Source organism: Physeter macrocephalus, unplaced genomic scaffold, assembly GCF_002837175.3.
Source record: "Physeter macrocephalus isolate SW-GA unplaced genomic scaffold, ASM283717v5 random_239, whole genome shotgun sequence".
NCBI lineage: Eukaryota > Metazoa > Chordata > Mammalia > Artiodactyla > Physeteridae > Physeter > Physeter macrocephalus.
The window spans coordinates 23,237-43,086 of record NW_021145525.1 but is presented as its reverse complement, the minus strand read 5'-3'; the positions used below and the strand labels follow the sequence as shown (position 1 = coordinate 43,086).

Below are 19,850 nucleotides of genomic sequence, written 5' to 3'. Positions count from 1 at the left end.
CCCAGCCGCTCCGCGGCATGTGGGATCTTCCCGGACCGGGGCAGGAACCCGTGTCCCCTGCATCGGCAGGCGGATTCTCAAGCACTGCGCCACCAGGGGAGCCCAGATAATATTTTTTTAAAGTAGAATACATAGTACATGGAGCTATGTGCTATGGAGGAAAAAAAAAAAAAACGCAACACAGGAGGGGAGATAGTGAGGGCTGGGGGAGGGGCACATTTTAAATACAGAGGTCAGGAAAGGTCTCACTGCCTAGGCTCACTTGAACAAAGGATCTCAATGAGAGGAAGAAGGGTGCAGTAGGGATATCTAGGGGAAGACTGGTTCAGGCAAAGTGAGGAGCAACTGTGAAGAGCCTGGAGGGGTGGGGCATGGGAGACACACCAGGTGTATCTGAGGAACAGCCAGTGGGGCTGGAGCAGAGTGAGAGAAAGGGGATAATAGGAAATTACTTACACAGAGGCCAGATCCTGTAGGACCTTGCTGGCAATTATAAAGTGAGCAGAAGAGTGACACAATCTGACATACTTTTCTTTTTTTTTGTGGTACGCGGGCCTCTCACTGTTGTGGCCTCTCCCGTTGCAGAGCACAGGCTCTGGATGCACAGGCTCAGTAGCCAGGGCTCACGGGCCTAGCCTCTCCGCGGCATGTGGGATCTTCCCGGACTGGGGCACGAACCCGTGTCCCCTGCATAGGCAGGCGGATTCTCAACCACTGCGCCACCAGGGAAGCCCTGACATACTTTTCAAAGATGACTCTGGCTACTCTGTTGAGAATTGACTCCAGGACATAAAGGCAGAAACAGAAACCAGTTAGGACCTACTGAAATAATTAGGCAAGAGTTTGTGGTGAAGTAATGGAGAGGTTAAGAAATAGTCAAGATTTGCAAACATTTTGAAGGGGCAGCAGGTTGGAAAGCGAAGAGGATGAAGATTTTAGTTTCCAGTACATTGAATTCAAGGTATCTGTGGGACATCTGGGTGGCGAGCACAGTTGGTTTCATGGGTCTGCACCCAGGAGGGTGAGGATCTAAGCTGGAGACTGATTGGGGAGTCATCAGTATATAGACAGTAATAAAGCCTTAGGAGTAAATGAAGGAGCAGGTATAGGTTAGTAAGAGAAGAGCATGGAGGGCAGCCAACATTTAGGAGATGGAAATTGGAGAAGCCTGTGGTTAGAAATATATGAAGAAAATCAGAAGAGTATGATGCTTAAGTCAAGGGCAGCCGTCTACAAAGGTGAGAAATGAGTGGAATCCTTTAGATTATCCTGGAGGTCATTGGTGAGGAGGCCAGAGAAGGATGCTGCAACAGCTCCAATCTAGACCTTGTTTCTTTGCACTGTCTTTAGAGCATGGAATTGAGGATTAGGGCTAGAAAGCCACTTTCTCCTTGTTTATTCACTCAGACATGCATGCATGCGTCATTCATTCAGCATAAGACCTCCCATGTAAGGGGATGCAAAGTACTAAAAGACACATGCTGTGTCCTTGAAGGGCCCACATTAACACCTCCACCCCCCAATCAGGAATAAGGAGATTGAAGGTCCTGAAGCAGAGAAGCTCACTGGTTTTATGGAATCAGGGACCCATGGGTCATTCTGAACTGAGTTTGAATCTCAGTTCTACCTTTAAAAAAAAATTTTTTTCTTTGGCTGCATTGGGTGTTTGTTGCTGCGCGCTGGCTTTCTCTAGTTGCGGTGAGCTGTGGCTACTCTTTGTTGTGGTGCGCGGGCTTCTCATTGCGGTGGCTGCTCTTGTTGCGGAGCATGGGCTCTAGGGAGCGCGGGCTTCAGTAGTTGTGGCTTGTGGGCTCTAGAGCACAGGCTCAGTAGTTGTGGCACACGGGCTTAGTTGCTCCACAGCATGTGGGATCTTCCTGGACCAGGGCTCGAACCCATGTCCCCTGCATTGGCAGGCGGACTCTTAACCACTGTGCCACCAGGGACGTCCCTACCATTTAGAACATAATCGCTCATGATTCTGAAATCCATAATCACCAGCACAAACCTCCCCTCTGAGTCTGTATATACAATTGTCTCCTCTAGGATTTCCACTGGGATAGCTAAACCAACTCAAACTTAACTTAGAACTATTTAAAATGTCCCCACCCAAACCTAATTCTCTCCAATTGCCTCCTTCTGGGTAAATGGCACCACCACCCAGCCTCTTGTTGAGGCTCAAATCATAAGTTCAGAAGGATATACTATATATATACAGTGATAAGCACATCTTGATCCCATTCCTACCTCATTACTATTATGTGTTGATTCCTCTTCACCCTATGTCTAAATCCTATCTAGTCCTATTGACTCTACTTCCAAAAACCCTTCCTTTCCCTCCCAGGTAAAAACAGCTGTGGGTGAAGAGGCCCAGAAAGAAGTGGTCCCACCCCGCAATGTTATCATCTCCCTTTTAAAAAGAGCGCAAACTCAACCCCCATCCCCAACGTTTAAGGTAACCGAAGTTAGTGCAAGTCACGTGAGGCCCTCCGCTTGCCCCGCCTTAAAGAGGCGGAGCCTCAGTTTGGAGACCAATAGCAGGAACAATCTCCGGAACAGCCCCCAACTCCAGATAGGGAAAAGGGGAGGAGCCGGGCGCCCCAGCAGCTGTAATAGCACTTCCGGACAATACTCCCCGCCCCCTCCTCCCCCCTTCCGCGTCCGCTTATTTCTCCGGTGCCGGGTGGGCAGAACCAGCGAGTGCTGATTACAGGCGCCGCTGTTGCGCTGCTGCTTTCTCCTCTCCTCCCCCTCCCAGTCTCCCCGCCCTCCCCTTGCAGAGTAGCGGGACCGGCCTTGATGTAGGGCCACCACCCTCCGCCTCTCTCCGCCCTAGCTCGGGACTCCGGCTCACCGCAGTCCGCTGCCCGCCCGCGTCTCCACCCTGCCAGCCGCACTCTGCTCCGATCCCATTGTATCCTCCCAATCCCCGGGCTCAGACTCCGAGGCCAGGCCGTGGCGGGAAGATCGGGGACCTCTGTGCATCCCTCCAGCCGGTCCCGCGAGTCGGGACCCCTCCCCCGCTTGCCGTCCTCGCAACGGTGCGGTAGCTGCGAGGGCGCCCTTCCCTCCCTGCTAAGGCTGAGACGGCCGACTGGCGGGCAGCAGGGACGCACCACCCCCCCACCCCAGCCCCAGCGGCGAGCACCCCCCACCCCCGTCCCCTTCCTGGGGGAAGGAGAGCCGAAGCCCGAGCGAGCCGAGGCAGGAAAAGGCAGCCGTGGACTGCCCGGCTCGCAGATCATTTTTATTATCGAGATCATTATTAAAAGGGGGCGGGGAGCCCAGGATGCGGGGGAGGGGGCTAGAGACGCAGCTATTTTTATTAAACAGATTATTCCTGAAATAATAATACGCGCAAGATGGCTGAAGGTGGCTGTGATGAGAGTGTTGGGGGGTTTTTTCTTCCTTTTTTTTTTTTTGATCTGAGGATAAAGCTCTGAGGCGACAGCCGCTGCGGAGACCCTGCCGGAGTGCCCTCCCCAGATGAGAAGCAGCGGGCGGACAAACGGACCTACCGACGGAGCAACTGGCGCGGGCCCGCCCCGGACGCGTCGCCTGGGCAGCAGCCGGGGGCCGCGGGCGCTCGCCTTTCTGCCGACTTCTTCCAATTCTAATCTTTTTTTATATTTTGGAAAGAACCGGGGTGGGTGGAGCAGAGGTGGAGAGAAATCGGGACTTGGCATTTTCTCCCTTCTCTCTCTCCTAATTTGAGGGAGGCTGCCAGCCCTCCCCTTTAAAAAAAAAATCCCACCACAAAAAAAAAAAAAAAAGAGAGAGATAGAAAGAACGCTGCAGGACCCTCCAGCGAGCGCGCTCGAACCCCCGGCCGCCACCGCGGCGGCCGCCGGGAGCCCAAGATGGCTGGGCGCTGAGGGAGGCAGTCCGGCTCGACTGGCTTGGCCCGGCCCCGCCGCCGCGGGCTGGCTCCGACCGCAGCCCCGAAGGCCGGAGGAGAGGCCGAGAAGAAAAGAAAGTGGGGGGGGAGGGGGGCCGGGGTGGCGAAGGGGGAGGGCCGGGGGGAGGGGAGGGCCGGGAGCCGAGCCTCCTGTTCATTAGCAGTTGAGAAAAATTCCTTTCTAGTTTGATCAATCCTTGTTTTCCTCGGCAGAGCCGGGGCGCCCGCCCAGCGCGGAGACGGAGAGCGGGGTCTCTCGCGGCGGGGGCGCCCGGCGCCGGGCCTCGGGGGAGCAGCCCCGAAGGCCGGAGGAGAGGCCGAAAAAAAAAGAAAGGGGGGGGGGGGGCCGGGGTGGCGAAGGGGGAGGGCCGGGGGGAGGGGAGGGCCGGGAGCCGAGCCTCCTGTTCATTAGCAGTTGAGAAAAATTCCTTTCTAGTTTGATCAATCCTTGTTTTCCTCGGCAGAGCCGGGGCGCCCGCCCAGCGCGGAGACGGAGAGCGGGGTCTCTCGCGGCGGGGGCGCCCGGCGCCGGGCCTCGGGGGAGCGCAGAAGTAGCGACGAGGGGGTCAGGCCGGAGCACCGACGGGGCTTCTTCTCCCTCCCTTTCTGGTTGGTTTTTTTTTTTTTTTTCCACTTCTCTCCCTCCCCCTTCCGTTTCTATTTGTGAAGGGAGGAGGAAGGCAGAGGCGGGCTGGTGTCTCTGGCCGGGGACTGGAATTTCATCTGAATGACTGCCCCTGCGCTCACGCAGTGCCCCGGAGTCGGCCCGCCTGCGCCCCGCAGCCCGCACCCGCAGACGGCCGGCCAGCCGGGGGGCGCCCGCGCCGCGGCGCGGGGACCGGCTTGCCTCGCCCTCCGGGTCCGGATCTAGAAGTCCTTGGCGCGGCCGCACTCGCTTCTCCGGCCTCTCAGACCCTGGACTAGGCGAGGGAGACGCGGCGCCGGCGAGCCAGGAGAGAGCCACCATTGCCGCCGCCGTCGCTGGAGGAAGTGTGCGGCTCCCGGGCTCTGTCCGCCTTGGGGCGCGCCCCAATGTCAGCCGCGGGGCCGAGTGCAGGCCGTGGGCCACCGCTGCCCTAGCCGCGCCGACCGGGAGGCGGCCTCTTATATGGAATTTGGACCCCGGCACTCCCCTCCAGGGCTGGTGCCCCGGCCGCGGCCCTGGCGCAGTCCGCGGTCTCCCGCTAGGCGCTCGGGAGGAGGAGGAGGAGACGCAGCCGGCTGCGCGCGCTGCGTGAGGACCGAGGCTCCCTCCTCTGGGGGGCGGGCGCGCGGAAGGCGCTGGTGACTGAGCGACTCTCGGGGCCGCCGGGGCCCGGAGATCGGGGCTTGGTGGGCCTGTAGTGGCACCGGACGGACCCCCAGAGTTGGGGAGTTGGGGAGACCTGCCCGGGCCACCTGCCCGCAGCCGCTATGGCGGAGAATTGGAAGAACTGCTTCGAGGAGGAGCTCATCTGCCCCATCTGCCTGCATGTCTTCGTGGAGCCGGTGCAATTGCCGTGCAAACACAACTTCTGTCGGGGCTGCATTGGCGAGGCGTGGGCCAAGGACAGCGGCCTGGTGCGCTGCCCAGAGTGCAACCAGGCCTACAACCAGAAGCCGGGCCTGGAGAAGAACCTGAAGCTCACCAACATCGTGGAGAAGTTCAACGCCTTGCACGTGGAGAAGCCGCCGGCGGCGCTGCATTGCGTGTTCTGCCGCCGTGGCCCCCCGCTGCCGGCGCAGAAGGTCTGCCTGCGCTGCGAGGCGCCCTGCTGCCAGTCCCACGTGCAGACGCACCTGCAGCAGCCCTCCACCGCCCGCGGGCACCTCCTGGTGGAGGCGGACGACGTGCGGGCCTGGAGCTGCCCGCAACACAACGCCTACCGCCTTTACCACTGCGAGGCCGAGCAGGTGGCCGTGTGCCAGTACTGCTGCTACTACAGCGGTGCGCATCAGGGACACTCGGTGTGCGACGTGGAGATCCGGAGGAATGAGATCCGGGCAAGTACCTTACACACACACACACACACACACACACACACACACACACAAACACTCCCTACACACACACACTCCCTACACACACACACTCCCTACCGCCTGGGGATCACCCATCCGGACAGGCTGACTCTTGTGACATCAGGCCAGAGGTTCCCTTCCAAACTCCTACTCTGTAAGTTTGGAGGCAAGGTCCTGGGAAGTAGGGTCCCCGATCGGTACTTGATAAATTCCTGCACCTGTGCTCATAGGGGGCATCTTGTGAGGCATTTATAGAATTGAGGTGTGGGGCTGTCAGGGGTAGAGTTTGGCTGTTGCTTTTCTGTTTTGTGCGCAGCTCCCTCCCCCGGCGTTGTTTCCGTAGGCCTTACGGGAAGTCACTAAAGGGAGTGACCCAGGTCCTGCTTCTCCAGCTGCTGTTTATGTAATGAGTGTCCTGGTGCCGCTGCTGTGGCTGACATGATCCATGATGCTGGCATACCAATGAGGAAGTAAACAAAAGCAGCCATGTTAGTTTCAAGCCCTAGTGGAAACACATTGGGGGGGGCGGGGGCTGGAGGGGGAGCTTCCGGAGGGAGAGCAGAACTCCTGGTATCTATCTGGCCAAGGCCTGGACAGCCAACAGCATCACCGGACAGCGTCTCAGCTATTCGGATTATTCCCCATAGCCTGCTCTCCATGTGTGAGAATCGTTGCCCGCTGTGTGCCTGTGCGTATTGCACGCGTCTGCATGAACACACCTTAAAGTATGTCTTCATCACCCTGAGCGCTTTTCTCCCAGCCCAGCACTCTATCACAGCCCTCCCACATTTGGGGAGGGGAAGTGGAAGATGGAAAAAGAATCCTGTGGGTTTAAGGTTGAGCCGCCTTGCAATCTGGTTTCAGGCAGCTGGCTCCCCTGGGCTGCCGGCTGGGTGATTACGGAACCGCATCCCCTCCCATTGTATACACCCTGTAGCAGCGGCCAATGTCAAAACCGCCTTCCCCCTCAGGCCTCTGGGGCTGGCCTGGCTTTGGAGCTGGACTGAAGCAATACTTCCGTCCCCTTCAGTGGAGGGGGGCTCCTCCTGGGTTCCTCCCAGGTCCCCTGGCTTTCAGGGTTGAGTCATACCAGAAAGAAGGGGTTGGCCTGAGACTGTCTGAGCCATCTCAAGCCCCAGCTTGGGGCCTGGGTGTGATATGGGGGTGAGGTTGGGCTTTGGTAGGACTGGGAGTGTTTATGGGTGGGGGCCCCTGGAGGCTAGTCGAGGCCAGTGGGGAGCTTGGTTATGAGGAATCTCTGAGCAGGGGACGGTTGTAGATGGGGGCTGTTTCCTGTGGGGGGGACCAGTCAGAATGAGTCACTGTTCAGCAATTAAAAAACATACACATACCATTAACAAAAGGCAGGAGGATTGCTACAGGCTGAGGGCAGGGATAACAAATAAAATTTGCTGTATAATTAGTTTCTAATCGGATGGGCTAGCTCTGGGGTTTTGTGCCAGGACAGAGCCTCTGGTTTCTTAAAGGAAGTGTGGGTGGGGGATGGAGAGAAGAGCCTTCCCCCACCACCAGGGTTGGAAAAGGCAGAGACCTAGGGAACAAATGAGCCCCTAGTGTACTCCGCCCCCCACCCAGGGCAGGCAGAGCCCAGACTTCCCCTAGTATTGGGAAGCTGCTGCTATTAATAAAGATGGAAGGGCTGGGGAGGAAGCTGGGAAAAGTGCCGAGGCAGGAGAAAGGAAGGCTGTCCAGTTCTCTGTCCTGGGATTGACAGTGGAAAATGAAAGGAAGGGAAAGGTGGAGATGGGGCTGAAAGGCACACAAGAGGGGACAGCAACCAGGGTGATGAGCGAATGTGTGCCTGCACCCACGGCTTTGCCCTTAGTTGTATCGGAGTGCTCAGGTGTCTTTCATTTAGGTGGGGGAGAAAACAGTTTTACCTGATTTGGTAGTAAGAGGGTGTCTGTAGATGTGGGTCTGTGTTTGTGAGTGTCTTTGAGACTGTCTGCTTTGCCCTCAAATGCACCTGTCTCCTGTCTGTATAGTTGAGGGATGGGGGGTGGCACACATACGCAGAGTATACCCTGGGGTTCCTACCGGCAGGTCCCTGATCCCCCAGCTCATGGAAGGAACTGGATGGAAGCAGGCCCTGAACTTTGTCAGCAGCTCCATGTGTGTGCGTCTGCGTGCGTGTGTGCGTGTGTATGTGTGTGTATGTGTGTGTGTTCTTGTGTTCATTCCTGTTCCTGGTGTGGGCAGGCTCAGAAGTAGTGGGTTGCATCACAGCCAGATGTGCAGTTCTGTGCGCTCAGCATCTGTGCCCCACAGCCTGAGTCTCGTCCCTCTCCAGGCTCCCCTACCCCAGGCCCTCCAGATTCTCTCTGGTGTCCCAGGGCACTGGAGTTGGAAACTCTTCAATGGCCCAGTGCCACTCACTGTGAGTTGGACTTATTGAACGAGTAGGAAGAGGGGCCCCACCCTCAGGGGAGGGGGTGAGCCACAAAGAACCTGAATGGAAGAACCCATTGCGCTCCATCCTCTCTAGGCTAGCCATGGGGAGGGGCATTTTCCTGGGCCTCTTTTCCCTTGTGGGAGGGAGTCTGTCTTAAAGGGCCTCTGTTGGTACCATGGATGAAGGCAACAGAATTATCCCAGATGCAGGAGCAGAAGCATGGAAACCTGGCACACACCTTAAGATTAGCTCTGCTTCTTGTGCTTCCTCTTCCGTTGTCCCGGGGAGGGGCAGGGGCTGCTGAAATGCCCTACTGTCTAGGAATAGGAAACCTTGATCAATCTCCCCCTGGTGGTCCTCCACACACATACTCAAAGCACCCACCTGTGCAGCGGCCTAGAGTGGGGCCCAGCAGGAATGCAAGCAGGGCTTCCGCCCAGCAGGGGACTAGCAGGGGGTCTCAGAGTCAGGCCTTTGAAGTCCTTGCCCCACTCTGCCCTTAGTAAGCCAACGTGTAGGCCACGTTGCCATGAGGCCTGGATGCCCATTGGGTAGACCACAGAGACCACTCTAAGACGTGCCTGGATCCCAAATGTGATCTCCCCTTGGGGCTATGGGAGGCTAAGGGCCCAAGATTGGGATATCCAGGTGGACTCAGGTGTGGCGGCCCTAGGTGGTCAAACCCTCTTCCAGCCCCTGGGTTTAGGGGTTCATGTGAGGAACTCAGGACTGGTATGAGCTGGGAGCACCTCTATCTCATGACCTCCTTCAACATAGAAAGAAGATCCAAGATAAGGCCTAGTTATATCTGTGAAGGGCTATGCAGGTGTGTGTGTGTGTGTGTGTGTGTGTGTGTGTGTGTGTGTGTGTGTTTTCAGGTCATAGTTGTGTCTCTGTGTCATTCCTAGTACCCCAGACTGAGGTTGGAAATGTTCCCAGGACCCTGTTCCTTGCATTCTCGAAGGTTTAGAGTTGAGAAGAGATGTTCTCTGGGGACAGGATCCCACTTCTTGGGCCAGTTTGGGGTTTGCAACTGCTGGGTGTGAGGTCATCCTGCTCACATTGTCCATGGCCGGAGGGGCTGCCCTGGGACCCTGGAGGGGATCCTAGGTCTTCACCCCATGTGTCTGTCTCCGGGTGGGCTCTGGGAGTGAGGGCTGCCCTGGCCCAGCTATAGCCGGGCTGTGGCTGCAACCTGACTCAGGCAGTACGGACCCCACTGCTCTCTGCTGCCCCCGACCATAATCCTGAGGTCTGAGGTGAGGTGAGAGGGTCAAGTGGCTGCTCCTTCCTTGACCATCTTGAAGGATCGGGAAGAGGGGGCCTGGCTTGGCCTTCCTCCCTGGCCCCGGGCAGAGGAGCATGAGGCGGAAGCCCAGCCCCCCACCTCCACCCCAGGATCCTGCTGACACAGCCAGACCAGACGCCTGTCATGCACGCCCTGCTGATGACTCTGCCTGCTGCAGCTCTGGGTGCCTGTGCATCCAGGTCTGTCTGCAGGTGTGTGTGTGTGTGCGTGTGTAACCAGTGCGCCTGGTTGTGCATCTCACGTGGGACTACTTTTTTGTATCTCAACGTGTGTATCTCTGAGAAGGTGCAGTGTGAGTGACTGACTTAATTACGGAGTTAGTCTTGTGTGTGTTTGTGTGTGTGTGTGTGTGTGTGTGTGTGTGTGTGAGCGAGAGGAGGGTGCCCTGCTTGCTGTTCACCTGCAACTTGAAGTTGAGTGTGCACACATACCTGTCATTGACAGCGCTAGTGTGTGACTGCCTGCCTGATGGTGGTTGGTTGGTGGGTGTGAGTCTTGTGTGACTTTCTCACCTGGTGGAGGTGTTGGGGAGGGGAGGGGACTCACCTTCAGTGAGCTTGTTGCCTGTGGTGGACTTTGGAGGTGGAAGCCCGGATGGATCCTGCGATGCTGTGTTGTGGGCGTTCAGGGTGGTCATAGGAAGAAGGGGAGCCCGGCTTGGGCCCCAGCCCTGGACCGAGCAGGCAGGCTTGGCTGGCCTCATCCCTGGCTCTGGGAAAGCCTTCCTTCCCGGCTGGCCTGGCATTCAAACACAGACAAAGGGGGGCTTTCTCTCTCGCCTCTTTGTTCTGCTGCCCCAGAGCAGTGCTCTCTGCATGGCAAAAGCTAATTCCACTCTGCAGCTGGGAAACCCTCTCTGGGGTCTGCCGGGGCTTGCCTCCGAGGTGCTGCCTTTCTCCCTGCCCCTGGTTCCTGCTCTGTAGCCTCTTCTCTCTGGGTCTGTGATTGCCCGCAGCCTGGGGGTCCACATGGTAGCCCCAGGTAGGGGCTGAGGCATGGGAAGGGACAACTAAGGCTGAGACCAGGAGGGAGTGCTGTGGCCCAGGGAGAGGGGAGGCTGGCGTACTCCTGGGACAAGGGCTTATGTGGGAGAATGGGGGGCGGCTTTGGCAGCTGGGGAGGAGGTTAGGAGGGGGTAGCTCTGAGCGGGGGCTTCATCCTGAGCTGGAGCTGGCATGAGAGTCATCTGGGCAGGGATCCCAGCAGGCAGAGGTACTCCAGCAGCCCAGCGCCCTCTTCCCACCTCCACCCCATCACAGGGGCTCTGGCCCCATCTACAAACCTGAGGCTTGCCTCTGGCCCAGATTCTGGGGCCGTGCTCCTTCCTGACTTTGCTTCTCTTCAAGCCTGAAGAGCCTCTGAGAGCCTCAGCTCTCAGTAGTTCTAGAAGGTTGGGATAGAAAGGAGGCTGCTGGTAGTGGGGAGGGGTCCTTGCTTCCTCTGTTCCCCATCTTTCAGCTTCTCAGCAAGCTGATTCATTCACTGGGGGAATCGAGGTGAGGGGTAATAAAGGGGCAGCAAGTGGATATTTCCCTTCTTCCCCACCACCCCGATTTTCCAGTGCCTGAGGTAGCAGTGTCCCCCCGCCCCCTGCTTCCCCCCGTGTTGGCTGTGGCAGGATTAAGAGCACCTAGCCCCGAGGGAGCGCCATTCCTGCAAGGGCGAGCTGGCCATGGTGGGCCCCCCTCCCATGCTCCCTGGCTGGCATCCCCTGGCCAGTTTCCTTCCTATTCCTGGCCCTTCCCTTCCCCCTGTAGTGGAGACAGAAGCCCGATGGCCTCTGAGCTGGGGGAGGGCCAATGAAACCCAGCCACCTGCTAGGGAGTGTGGCCACTGCCTTTGCTAGACCTGGACTGGGCTCCACCCCAGAGGGCTCTGGGCAGGCAGGAACCAGGACCTGGACCCGGAAGCCAAGGGAAGACACCTCAGGGTCCCAGGGTGGCCGTGCTGCCAGGAAAGGATCTGAGAAAAGCCTAGATGGCGGAAGGGGCTGAGCCCCACTCCCCAGGACAAGACAGGAAGTGCCTCCCTTGGCTGTGCCCTGAGGGGTCAGCCATGAACTCCCTGAAGGGGTTTCAGGGGAATGGGACAGAGGTCTCTCATGGGTCTGGAGGGTGGGAGCGAACAGCCCCATTCCAGGCCTCTGAGGGAAGTGGGGCTGAGATCCTATCTGGGACTGCCTCTCTCCTGCCCCTCATCTGGGACTTAGCTCCAGGTGCACCTCTACTCTGATACCAGTGGGTTTGGTCATGAGAAGTAGTTGGGCTGGGAGACCGTGGTGCACAGATGTGTGTGTGGCTGGGGCCTGGGCTCTCAGATATCTTGGGCACTGGGAGGGCAGGAGTGGCCTAGAGCCTGAGATGCATCCAAATTTGAGGGACTGCTTCCCGAGTGTGGGGATGAGGCAGCCAGCAGGCAAAACATTGAGGGCCAGTTGTAACAGGGGAGGTAAAAAGGTCTCATATCCTTTGGTGGTACCCTGGCCACCTTGCCTTCAGGCAGGCCTCCCTCAGTCGTCGGGGGCCTTCAGGAGGGCCAGCCTTCACTGTGCAGGGCTGTGTGTGTGTGACAGTGTGCCCGAGGGGGTCTCAGGGCCCAGGCAGTGGCGTGTGCTTGTGTGTGTGTGCGTGCAGTTGTATGCATGTAGGTGGGCCGTACTGTGGGGTGCCGCCTGCCCTTTTCACGTGACTGGGGGCAGTTTCACAGGAAGGGAGGATGTGTGACTACCTCTGCTGCTCCCAGCCAGCTGTGTTTCTCTACAGGCTCTGACTCTCAGGCTGGCAGCAGATCCATGTGCGTGTTGGGCTGGGGCAGGGCAACATCTCCTAGGGCTGTCTCTTAAGGTACTGTCCTGGGTCACTGAAAGGTCAAATTGTTGGGGGGTTGCCCCAGGCTTTCCCAGCTCAGAATTTGAGAGCCTCACCCCCTACCTCCTCCTGTCCCCAGGGCCCCGGTTCTAGGGTAGCCACCAACACAAAACAGGGTCGCTGAACTCTCTTGGCTAGCCTTGGTTTCCCCATATGTAAAGGGGTTTGGGGGAATAAGGAAGGGATTGGTGGCAGCTTGTCTTTTGGAAGCCAGCTGAGTGTGGACAGGAGTGGGGGTCATGGGTCAAACTTGAGGGTCACTTTGAGGTCCACACAGAGGAAGAAAAAGAACCACTTCTTGTTGAGTGGACACTTACCGTGAGCTAGGTTCTGTGCAATCTGCTTTGCAAACCTTGTTTTGTGTGCAAAACCCATGGGTTTATTCAGGAAATACATTATGCATCTGTAGGGTGCTGGGGCCTTTGTGGGTCCCGGCTAGGAAGGGAAGTGGAAAAATACAGCAGCAAAGCCCTGTTTTCAAGAGGCCTTGAGTTTTGTTTGGAGATTAGACCGCAGTTGGTCAGACTATAGAATAGTGTTGTCCTATAGCTGTTTCTGTGAGATGGTCACGTTTTGTGTCTGTGGTGTCCAGTACATTAGCCACTAGCTACATGTAGCTATTGAGCACTTGAAATGAGGCTGGTACAACAGAAGAACTGATGTTCAATTTAATTTATTTTTAACTAACTTAAAATGAAATAGCCACATGTGACTAGTGGCTACTGTATTGGACAGCACAGCTACAGAGGGAGAGCAGAATGTGACAGCCCCTCGTATGGCCAGGACAGGGAGGGTCCTGCACAGACTCCGAGCAGGGGCCATGGAAGGTTTCCTAGAGGAGCAGGGCCTTAAGCTGGGCTATGAAGGATAGACAAGGGATGGGGAGGAGGCACTGTGGGCTGCAGAAAAACATCAGCTGGGTGCAGGGAGTTCAGATTTGCAGTGTCAGGGACAGGATACCAGCCCACCTGGCTGGGAGAGTCAGGTTGTAAGTAAGAGAGCCTACAGAGTTTGGAAGGAGGGGTCATCGAGGGCTCTTGGGCAGGAGAGAGACCCTGGTTGAAGAGGTGTGTCTGGCAAGGGAGGATGACAGGGTGGCTGGAACAGCTGGGATAGGCAGGTCTGGGAAGGGAGGGGTTGTAGAGACAGAAGATTAAGGGCTGAGAAGAGCAGCATGGTCCAGAACCTTCCGGCAGACTGACCTTGGGTCTTAGGAGAGCCAGAGTTTCCTTTGCACCCAGGTCCAGCTGAGGGGCTGAGGGAGTTAGCAAGGACTTCAGAGGCCTAGCTCTTGGCATCAAGAGCAAGCAAGGGGGCAGCTGGCTGGCTTGATGCCCCCCAAGTGTAAGGCAAACGTCAGGTGAGATCTCTGGACCGGGCCAGAGGGCCTGTGAGACCCGGGAAGGTTGTGTGACCCTCTGCATCATTTCTAAGATGGTGCTCCCCAGAGAGAGGCTGCATGACTTGGATAAGAACAGACCCTACTACCTGGTCATTTAGGTTTGTATTCCAGCTCTGACACTAGCTGTGTGACTTTGGATGAACTACTTACTTAACCTTTCTGGCTTCCTCTTCTCTGAAATGAGGATAATAATAGTACGTATCTCATAGCATTACTGGAATGATTAGATAAGTCTACACAGGAAAAGTGCTTACAACAGAGGCAGGCCTGACCCTGCCCTCAGAAAGTTTATGGTTTAGATATGTGTGGGAAGCATTCCAGGCTTTCTCTTCCTGGGGACAGGCGGGCCAGACAGTTGTCACCAGGCCCCTGGGATTGCATGGGAGCCAGAAGGGGTTGGGGGGCAGAAATTTTAGGTCATCTGGGAAAAAGGATCCATAGGATGAGTCTGTTCTGTAGAGGTAAGGATGGTGTTCACCCATTCCTCTGATGCCCCTACCCCAACTGTCTCTGCAGAAGATGCTGATGAAGCAGCAGGACCGGCTGGAGGAGCGAGAGCAGGACATTGAGGACCAACTGTACAAACTCGAGTCAGACAAGCGCCTGGTGGAGGTAGCTAAGCCCAAGCCCATGGTATGAGGTGGGGGGCGGCTTGGGTACTGGGCCTTGCGCTAGGATCTGTTGCGTGGTCGGCTCTATGCCAGAATCCCTTGGTCAGTCATTCAATGAACCATCAGTGGATGAGCCCCCAACTGGTGCCAGGGTACCTGTCCAGAGCCCTGTGCTACCAGTGGGGGATTGGCAGGTCAGACTTTGCCTTTGGGAGCCCTGGGCAGCCTGGGGCTTTGGGGTCCCAGACTCCCCCATCCAGGATGTGAGACAGGCAGGAGCAGCAGCCAGAAGTCCCCAGTGCTTACCTGCCCATCCATTCTTGCCCCGGTGCGCACAGGAGAAGGTGAGCCAACTGAAGGAGGAAGTGCGGCTGCAATACGAGAAGCTGCACCAGCTGCTGGATGAGGACCTGCGGCAGACTGTGGAGGTCCTGGACAAGGCCCAGGCCAAGTTCTGCAGCGAGAACGCAGCGCAGGCGCTGCATCTCGGGGAGCGCATGCAGGAGGCCAAGAAGCTGCTGGGCTCCCTGCAGCTGCTCTTCGACAAGACGGAGGACGTCAGCTTCATGAAGGTGGGCTGGGCCTGGGACCGGCTGGTGGCACCCAAGGGGCATTTTTAAGATTTTTTTTTTTTTCTGCATTGGGTCTTCATTGCTGTGTGCGGGCTTCCTCTAATTGCGGCGAGTGGGGGCTACTCTTCGTTGAGGTGCACGGGCTTCTCATTGCGGTGGCTTCTCTTGTTGTGGAGCACAGGCTCTAGGCACGCAAGCTCAGTAGTTGTGGCTCGCGGGCTCTAGAGCACAGGCTCAGTAGTTGTGGCGCACGGGCTTAGTTGCTCTGCGGCACGTGGGATCTTCCCAGACCAGGGCTCGAACCCGTGTCCCCTGCATTGGCAGGCAGATTCTTAACCACTGCATCATCAGGGAAGCCCCAAGGGGCATTTCTAAATTGGAGTCTGCGATGCTTTGCTCCCCAACTGGTTCCCCCCACCAGTATGCTCACAGGGCTTTGGAGCCAGCCTTCATGGATTCAAAACCCTCCCACCCTGTTCCTTCTAGCTTTGTGACCTTGGGCAAGTCATATATGTTCCCTAGGCCTCAGCTCCCTCGCTTATAAAATGGGGTTGATAATACAGATCTATTATCTGTTATCCGCAATGCCAAATTTTTAAAAATCTCTGAAAACTGAAAGAAAAAAGTTCTGGCAGCTCATTTGACCTGGCAGCAAAAATTGACCTGAACTGATACTGGCAATTTATGGCCTTTATTGATCTTACTTGGTAAAAATATTGAAACATATTGCTGGGACTTCCCTGGAAGTCCAGTGGTTAAGACTCTGCTCTTCCAGTGCAGGGGAAGGATTCGATCCCTGGTCAGGGAACTAAGATGCCACATGCCACGAGGCGTGGCCAAAAAAAAAAACAATCATATCGCTGCAGAGACATTGATGTGTTAGATTACAGTGTCCTACACTGTAATCACATATTATGATACGGGCATCATACTTCCCTTCTAAAGTCCAAAAAATTCCAAATTCCAAAACACATCTTGCCCCAAAGATTTTGGGTAAAAGATTGAGTGCCTGCAGAACCTTCCTCCTAGGGTAGTTGTTTAAGATGATAGATGTATAGAAGGCACTTACAGTGTTGTCTGTCACATAACAAGTGCTCAATCTTCTGAAAATGGAGGCACCCCACCCCCTGCCCCTGCCACACTCTGGCCAGGATCAGAAGGTCAGCCCTGCCTGGGGAGAGAGAGGATGGGGCAGCTTCCATCTGCCCCTCTCTCATGCTGCCTTTCCCACTGACTAACCCTTTTCTCTCCCTCTAGAACACCAAGTCTGTGAAAATCCTAATGGACAGGTGAGCAGATGGCCACCAGCCCTCAGGGGAACACATGTGGGGGAGGGCAGGAAGGGCCAGGCCCACTGGGGGGAGGTAGGGCGGGCTTACCGGTGATACCTCCTCACAGCAGATGCCCCGTCCACTGCCCCCAGGACCCAGACCTGCACAGGCAGCAGCCTTTCTCCCCCTAAGATCGGCCACTTGAACTCCAAGCTCTTCCTGAACGAGGTGGCCAAGAAGGAGAAGCAGCTACGGAAGATGCTAGAAGGTGAGGGTGGGATCCTCAATCAAAGGGAGAGAACTCTTTGGGCAGGGGTAAATGCCAGAACCTTCCTTCTGAGAGGCAGCCTGGCCTAGTCAGATAGACCTTTCCTCATATCCCTGCTTTGCTACTTCTAGCTGTGGGACCTTGGGTAAGCCGTAGTACCTCCCTGAGCCTCAGCTTCTCCAGCTGTAAGATGGGAATGATAATAGTATCTGCTTGCTAACGGAGTAGTGAGCATCAAGATGGCGCATGATGTATTGTGCTTGGTCCTACAGATGGAAAATGTCCCTGGGGGAGAGGAGGCCTGGGTTGCCTGGGACGGGGGCTTTAGCAACTTTTGCCCAAACTCTCCACAGGCCCCTTCAGCACACCGGTGCCCTTCCTGCAGAGCGTCCCCCTGTACCCTTGTGGTGTGAGCAGCTCTGGGGCGGAAAAGCGCAAGCACTCGACGGCCTTCCCTGAGGCCAGTTTCCTAGAGACGTCGTCGGGCCCCGTGGGCAGCCAGTATGGGGCAGCGAGCACAGCCAGCGGCGAGGGCCAGTCAGGGCAGCCCCTGGGCCCCTGCAGCTCCACGCAGCACTTGGTGGCCCTGCCGGGCGGCGCCCAACCAGTGCACTCAAGTCCTGTGTTCCCCCCATCACAGTATCCCAATGGCTCCGCCACACAGCAGCCCATGCTCCCCCAGTATGGGGGCCGCAAGATTCTCGTCTGTTCTGTGGACAACTGTTACTGTTCTTCCGTGGCCAACCATGGCGGCCACCAGCCCTACCCCCGCTCTGGCCACTTCCCCTGGACAGTGCCCTCGCAGGAGTACTCACACGCGCTCCCGCCCACACCTTCTGTGCCCCAGTCCCTTCCCAGCCTGGCGGTCAGAGACTGGCTCGACGCCTCCCAGCAGCCTGGCCACCAGGATTTCTACAGGGTGTACGGGCAGCCGTCCACCAAACACTACGTGACGAGCTAACGCTACGCGGGCGGTGGGACGCTGGGGAATCTCCCCCGCTCAGCCCCCAGTGGCTCGGGAATGATGCATCCAGAGACCTGCCCTTCTACTTTCCTGTCCTCCCTCCCTTCCTCCTTCATTTCCCCAAGTCTTTTCCTTTTGGATTTTGTTTTGTTTGGGGCTTGTTTTGATTTTCTTTTTTATCACGAATCTCCTGGACTCGGAGGTGACAGTGGGAGCTGGCCTGGGCCGGGGCCGCAGGTGGCTCTGGAGTTGGGAAAGCGTCTACCTCAAGGCGCTGAGCTCTCTCTCTGTCTGTCTCTCCTTTTTTCTTCCACTCCTTCCCCTACCCACCCCCGTGGCTGGAAGGAGCCTCAGCTTCCCCTAAAGCCTTGGGGGTAGGGGCGGTTTCCAACTCTCCTTAGCCAGCCCTGGGAGGAGGGACCAGTGCCCACTGGCCTGCTTCTCCTCTTATTTTTCTTTTGGGCAGTTTGATCACTGACTAAATAAGGAATGACCTGTAGATTGTGGGGCTTTTTTTTAAATTTTTTTTAAAACCAAGAATGATTTCTCCTGCTTCCTTCTCACCATCCTCCCAGACGGAGTTCAAAGGCCACTTCTCAAGCAGCTTTTGGCACCTTCAGCCTCAGAATGGAATCTTAAAGACAGGAACACCCATGTCCAGGAAAGGGGAAAGGAACCTTGCCAATGATAGTGACCACAGCAAAAGCAAATAATAATAATATTAATAATAATAAAGAGAAATAAAAGAAATAATAAAATAAAAAACCATAGCACAGCCCTTGTTGAGGTCAGCGGGAGAGGAGGGGCTGCCCGGAGTTGGGTCCTTGCCTGGATTTTGACACAGCGACTTCCTGTAGTGAGCACTTTGTATGAATCGTGGACTTCCTGTTCTCAAGGCGCAGGTATTTATTCTGTAATCTGTCTAGAGCACACACCGAAATCCAACCTTCTAATAAACATAATGGCGCAGTCCCACTCCCTGCCTCGCCTCTTACCCCTAACTCCCCCAGGCCTGGGGTCTTCAGGCGTTGGTGTGGGGAGGGGCCCCTCTAGGGATGGAAGCCCCTGCCCTCCATGCCTTGATTCTCTCCGGGGTTTAGCCTGTTCCAAGCCTGTGAATGTCAGTTCATCAGGCACTAACTACGTCTGGTCTGGTCTCAGCCTTGGGTTCATTTGGCAAATATTTGCTGAGGACCTCCTAGGCCCAGCCCCCGGCTGCATGGGCCCCAGCATCTCTTTGAGTTTCTGCCAACATGCTCTTAGCAAGGACAGACAAAGGAAGAAATACCTTTCTATGAGTCTTGCAGAGTTTACCTCCTTCAGTCCACAAATATTTATTAAGCACACGCTCATGCTAAGCGCCAGGCACTGTGTAGGGCCAAGGGCACAGAAGTAGAGCAGACCCTATCTTCTTGGAATTTAGTCTAACTGAGCCTTGGCCCCCATTGGGGGAGGGGAGCGGGGAGGGTCACTCAGCTCCATGCTTCCTTTGGTAACTTGGGCTCTAGCCCCTGCCCCTGAGCGTGGAGGGAGGGCAGGCAGGAAAACCTTGTGCTCTGGGAGGCACAGTGCTAGGGTAACAAGGTGAAAAAGACATCCTACCCTCATCCCCTTCGGCAGAGCTTCTCAAAGAGTAGCATGCTTGGGAGCTTGTTAAAAGGGCTGAATCCTGGGGCCCTACTTGGACTTAGTGGGAATCACTGAGGGCCCAGGAACCTGTTTTGTTTGTTTGTTTGTTTGTTTTGCCACACCACACGGCATGCAGGATCTTAGTTCCCCAACCAGGGATCGAACCCATGTTCCCTGCAGTCCTGCAGTGGAAGCACGGAGTCCTAACCACTGGACCACAAGGGAATTCCCAGTAATCTGCATTTTTAACCACCTGGTAATTCTGACACATCCTGGGGTTTGAGAAGTGCTGCCATGAGGAACTGGCCAGGGACCTGCTTGTCGCAGGGACCGGTGGGCTGAAAAGAGGGGCTGGGGTACACCAAGCCCTCCTCTGTTGGAGCAGGAGCGGTGTGAGGGGGTTGCTGGATCTCTGGTTTGTTGCCTAACACTTTGCATGGATCTGCTTATGTGTAAAGTAGGAGGGTCAACCTTTCCTGGGTGCCTAATTCTCTTTCCCCTTGTCTGGGTAGAATCTGACCCTGAATACCTCCCACCCCAGAAAGCCTAGAGCAAGACAGGGAACTATGGGTAAGTCCTTCACCAGGGGTCCAACCCTCACTGACTCTTAGTCACCCCTCTTCTCAGAAAAATAAGACTGAAGTC

The 19,850-nt window shown here is 56.3% G+C and overlaps 1 protein-coding gene across 3 annotated transcripts; it reads left to right on the top strand.

Moving 5' to 3' along the window:
* The first annotated feature begins 4,279 nt into the window (after positions 1-4,279).
* On the top strand, positions 4,280-18,551 carry TRIM8 (tripartite motif containing 8). 3 transcript variants are annotated; one of them, XM_055082721.1, is made up of 8 exons: positions 4,280-4,507; positions 4,650-5,881; positions 12,384-12,464; positions 14,407-14,502; positions 14,840-15,073; positions 16,331-16,362; positions 16,497-16,612; positions 16,966-18,551. In XM_055082721.1, the coding sequence occupies exons 2-8, from the start codon at positions 5,312-5,314 to the stop codon at positions 17,571-17,573; spliced, it is 1,737 nt and encodes a 578-aa protein (XP_054938696.1). In that variant the 5' UTR covers positions 4,280-4,507; positions 4,650-5,311; the 3' UTR covers positions 17,574-18,551. The 3 variants fall into 3 exon arrangements, with proteins under 3 accessions (XP_054938696.1, XP_028340602.1, XP_007126954.1); XM_028484801.2 differs by having other exon boundaries at positions 4,280-5,881; XM_007126892.4 differs by lacking the exon at positions 12,384-12,464 and having other exon boundaries at positions 4,282-5,881.
* Positions 18,552-19,850: the final 1,299 nt, after the last annotated feature.

Excerpts from the sequence above, each read along its gene's own strand:
- TRIM8 (XM_055082721.1), top strand. The coding sequence starts at position 5,312 with ATGGCGGAGAATTGGAAGAACTGCTTCGAGGAGGAGCTCATCTGCCCC. Across the intron at positions 5,882-12,383 it reads TCCGGAGGAATGAGATCCGG|GCTCTGACTCTCAGGCTGGC; the intron begins GCAAGTACCTTA and ends GTTTCTCTACAG. Across the intron at positions 16,363-16,496 it reads GTGAAAATCCTAATGGACAG|GACCCAGACCTGCACAGGCA; the intron begins GTGAGCAGATGG and ends CACTGCCCCCAG.